General features: G+C 34.9%; 1 protein-coding gene across 5 annotated transcripts in view; it reads left to right on the top strand.

Moving 5' to 3' along the window:
• Nucleotides 1-5,000, top strand: part of LOC122259343 (extracellular matrix organizing protein FRAS1) — a 194,887-nt gene that overhangs the window by 153,757 nt on the left and 36,130 nt on the right. For all 5 annotated transcript variants that reach the window (XM_086551689.1, XM_086551687.1, XM_086551688.1 and 2 more), the window contains exon 3: nucleotides 3,852-3,883. In XM_086551689.1, the coding sequence (XP_086407815.1) occupies nucleotides 3,852-3,883 (32 nt within the window). The remainder of the gene's footprint in view (nucleotides 1-3,851; nucleotides 3,884-5,000) is intronic.

Here is a 5,000-nt window from a genome sequence, read left to right as displayed (position 1 = left end):
TTTTATCATTGGCTCTCTACCTTTGTCACTGCATTTGAATGTGCGTTCAATAATGTTCAGTAGATTCCATAAGGATTTCCATATTCCACAATAGCCAATTCTTACACATTCACATTCCTTCCATGACTACATTTTCTACAAATTCCCAAGACGTCTACAGGCAAAATCTCCTCCTATTTATGTTCGTTTTGGACTACTTTGTACATCTTTGTGCCGTCGATGAGCGTTCCTTCGCCATTACTGACACTTTCGGTCGGTCCTTTATGGCTACAAAGAAAGAACGCGGGACCCAAAATCTAAGCCTCAAGGACTCCATTCATTAACTCTGTCCATTCTTGATGACTCGGCATTGTGTACAACTCTTTGTAGTCTCCTTTCTTGAAGGAGTTCTTCCCTTCTTGCCGGCTCCCCCTTCCTTAATGCGATGGTTATCGTTTTCTTTCTTTCTTTCTCTCTTTTTCTTCCTTTTGTGGCGAGTGCTTTCGTGTGCTTGGAGGAGGACGTAAGGATTAGGGGGTAATACGGAGTCCGAGGAGGCCGGAAAGGCTTTGTCAGATAAGGTTCTTTAACGCGGGTGTTAGATCTGTTTTGATGAACTCATACACGCCCTCACATACACACACACACACACACACACACTCTCTCTCTCTCGCTCTCTCTCTCTCTCTCTCTCTCTCTCTCTCTCTCTCTCTCTCTCTCTCTCTCTCTCTCTCTCTCTCTCTCTCTCTCTCTCTCTCGCGCGCACACACACACACACACACACACACACACACACACACACACACACACACACACACACACACAAACACACGAATAGATCAGCAAAGCTTTCCTTATTCAGTCTACCAACATTTTTATTATCTCCCTACACTTCAATATCTCTCTAACTTGTCTCTGTCTCTGCCTCGGACTGGGGATCAGGGCGAACTGTAGATTATCCTACGGTCACGGTATATAATCAGATTACAAACTTGATTATAAAACAAATCCCTGCTGTCGTTATCAATATCCTGCTTATGCCATATATGGACGCTTCTTCAACCCAAAAAAGATAAGAAAGTATAGTTACATATTGTATATTTTTCACATTCGCTCCGTACGCTAAATAATGTATAGGTAATGTCGTATCTTTTAGTTTAGTATCTGCCGAAGGAAAGGGTCGTGTTTTCTTGGGAAGTTAGCGTGACTGTGAAAATAACCTTGCCGTTCCTCTCACCATAACATTGCGCATAACAAAATGAATGTATTATGCATAACTTATCATTGTTACTGTTATCATTATCATTACTATTATCATCGTCATCACCATCACCATCATCATCATCATCATTATCATCAATATCATCATCGACGTCATTATCAGTTTATCAGCATAAAACAAATAACATCATAATACACAACAATTAAGATACAATTATCATGTTTAATTTATTAGAAACCTCATAAATAATACAATCACCATAATTTTTTTCGATACCTTACCCTGACAGTGAAAAGAACTTCTCACACTGTACACACCATCACCACCACTACCACCAATACCATCACCTCCACTACCACCATCACCTCCACCACCACCATCACTACCACCACCATTACCATCATCATCACCACCGCCATCACTACCACCACTTCAACATCTACCACAGAATAAAAATCGCAATTTCTCGCCAGAATACCGTGACAGTGAACCCTGCTGTTCCCCTCACCGTACCACCACAAGATAAACATACATACATATATTATATATAATTTATCATCATTATTATCCTCCTCATCATCATCATCCTTATCTCATCTACCACAGAATAAAACTCATAATTTCTCGACAGGTTACCGAGACAGTGAATATAAACCACGCTGTTCCTCTCACCGTAACGCCGCACGCGCCATTCGACACCGATAACTAACCGCAACACACGAATCACAGCGCTAGATCTTGTGTTCGGGGAAACAGATATAAAGAGATATATTCGTGGATATAACTGAACGGATAACTTTTTATTGTTATTGTTATTATTGATATTATTATTATTATTATTATTATTATTATGATTATTATTCGTGGAATATTATTTTTGTTTAGGCTTGTTATCCGTGGAAGGGATATGATGGATAAAAGTAATGGATTTCATGTCATTTGTTTATATGTGAATTGACTTCTGTTAAGGGATTGAATCTTTTATGTAAATGATCAATATTATTTGTATTTTATGGTGTAATTTGAGGATTACATGTCTTGTTATTTGTCTTTTTACTAATGTTTTCATTATAATTATCATCTTCATATTCATAATGACAATTGTGTAATATTGATGATGATGAAGATAATCGTAACAATGATGATAATTGTTGGTATATTGATAATAATGATGATTATGATGAAAACATTAATAACACTGAAAATGGTAATAATGATAATGATAATAGATATGACAATGATAATAATAATGATTATAATGACAATAATAATGATAACATCAATGATAATGAAGTATGATAAGAATGATAATAATAATAATAATAATAATGATAACAATAATAATAATGATAATAATGATAATAGCAATGGTAATAATGATAATAATAATAGTAATAATGATGGTGATAATAACGACTATAATAAAAGTAATGATGAAAATAAATAATAATAGTAGTAGTAGTAGTATGCTTCTAGTAATGATTGCCACTACTACTACTATTAATCAAACCATTACCATTCCGAATTATGTCCGCAATTATTTCACTACATATTTTCTGCTAATACTATTATCAAACCACTATTTTCCTTTTTTCAGTAACTGTTTTAAAAGTTTTAAAAAGAGTCATAACTATCACTTATCTGTAATTATTTCACCATGTACCAACTGTTACTACTATTATTAAAACTACTATTTTCCTATGTTTTATCTATAACTATTTCATCATATGTTACTAATCTTATTAAAACTACTATTTTCTTAGTTTTATTTATAACTATTTCACCCTGTATTACTATATTCTTATTACTATTGTATAATTACTACCACTATTACTAAAACTACCAGTTTTTACCAATTCATACCTACAATTATGCCTCCACGTATCATTGCAACTATTACTACTAATACTATTATTTTCCAATTGATGTCTTTCTCTTTCACCATGTATTACTCTTACCACAATTAAGACAACTACCGCTATTTTTCCAATTCATATCTGCAATTATTCTACTACTATTCACCCATTCCATCGCCCTCTCCCAAACAAGATTATCATTACAATTATCATCGTCATCATCATCATCGTCATCGTCGTCATCATCATCATCATCATCATCATCATCATCATCATCATCATCATCATAATAATAATAATAATAATAATGATAATATCTTATGAGGCTTTCAGAAACATTTTTTAACCTTTTTTTTCTTTTTTTTTTATTTTTTTTCATTTCGCTAATGCAGCTACCACGGTCACACATGCGCCATTATCTCTAGTCGTGTAGTTTCTCACGCACGGTCTTCCAGCGCACGATAATTTTCTCTTCGTTGTTTATCCACGTGTTGCCATACATAGGAGTTGGCATCGATTTTTGCATGGCTTTGGTAGATGCCTCGGGAACCATTATCTTTACCCATCTCGTAATCTCGAACCGAGAATGGTATTGCCATTATGCACGCTGTGCCTGGAATTGCGACTCTGGTGTGCTTATCTGAGTTGCAATCCTCTGCTATTTCTTTTACAATATATGTATATATATATTTTTTTCGTGTTATTAGTCATGGTGTTGTGATTAAGTATTGTCTTGTTTTCGTGATAAGATATGGCTTTGTTTTTTCATATTTTTTTCTTTCTTTGTATTTCAGGGTTGTGTCAACACGATGGATATTTCTTCCCGGTGAGTTGGTTTATGTTTTTTTTCTCTCTGTATTTTATGTTTTTTTTATTATATAAAAGTTTGATGTAATAGATAAATGTTTAATGACTCCTCTTTACCTTTTTTCTACTCTATATGTTGTTTTATTTATTAATAGTATACTTGGATATTTAAATGTTTTTTGGAAAGTATTTTAGACATCAATATGTCTGTTTGTTAGTTCTATATTAGAAACTGCTATTAATAGCACATAATAGTTTAAAATATCCATTTTAACATCAACAAGGTCTCTAATTAGTACATCAATGATGTTAATAATTATAGATGTACTTCAGATGTACTTCTCATGATGTTGCCTTATTCTTATTTTTTTTTCATTACTGTTCAAGTATTGATTTAAAAATGCGTAAATCATCAAATACACGTATACTACATTTTATATCAAATTTCGCACATAGAATTTGCCATTTCGCCACTTTCATAATAGGAGAACCTACATAAGAAACTTTACGCTCAAGGTTAAAGAAAAAAAAAAAAATACATGAGCTTGTCAACGTCACAAACAATGGAAGTTACGCTTTTCTTTTCTTTTTTTTCTTTTCTCGGCCTATGAAAAAAAAAAGTTTCTCATCTGCCCATCTGGATGCTAGTCTCCAAGTCAGGACTTCCACTAAAATACATTGTCCCTCTTGTCTGAAGGTGTGTCGTGTCAGGAGGCATAAGGCTATCAGGGACAGCCATCTCTCACGTGACAGCTCCAGCGTAAGCGCGGGAGACTCCGTTCGCAATAGTGTTGATCCGGATTCAAAAGTCTCGAGTCTTTCGCACAGGGATTTGCGTTCGGGTTGGCGTTCGTGTAGTCGTGTTCGAGTTGGCGTTCGTTTATTAGTCTTGTTCGAGTTGGCGTTCTTTTAGTCTTGTTCGTGTTGGCGTTCGTTTAGTCTTGTTCGAGTTGGCGTTCGTGTAGTCGTGTTCGAGTTGGCGTTCGTGTAGTCTTGTTCGTGTAGTTGTGTTCGAGTTGGCGTTCGTGTAGTCTTGTTCGTGTAGTCGTGCTCGAGTTGGCGTTCTTGGAATTATGGTCATATCGGATTTATATCAACATTTTGATGTTTTTTTTCCTGAAACGGGATGGCAACGT

Source organism: Penaeus japonicus, unplaced genomic scaffold, assembly GCF_977035675.1.
Source record: "Penaeus japonicus unplaced genomic scaffold, GWHDUDI00000001_assembly GWHDUDI00000025, whole genome shotgun sequence".
NCBI lineage: Eukaryota > Metazoa > Arthropoda > Malacostraca > Decapoda > Penaeidae > Penaeus > Penaeus japonicus.
This window is presented reverse-complemented; position numbering and strand designations above follow the sequence as displayed.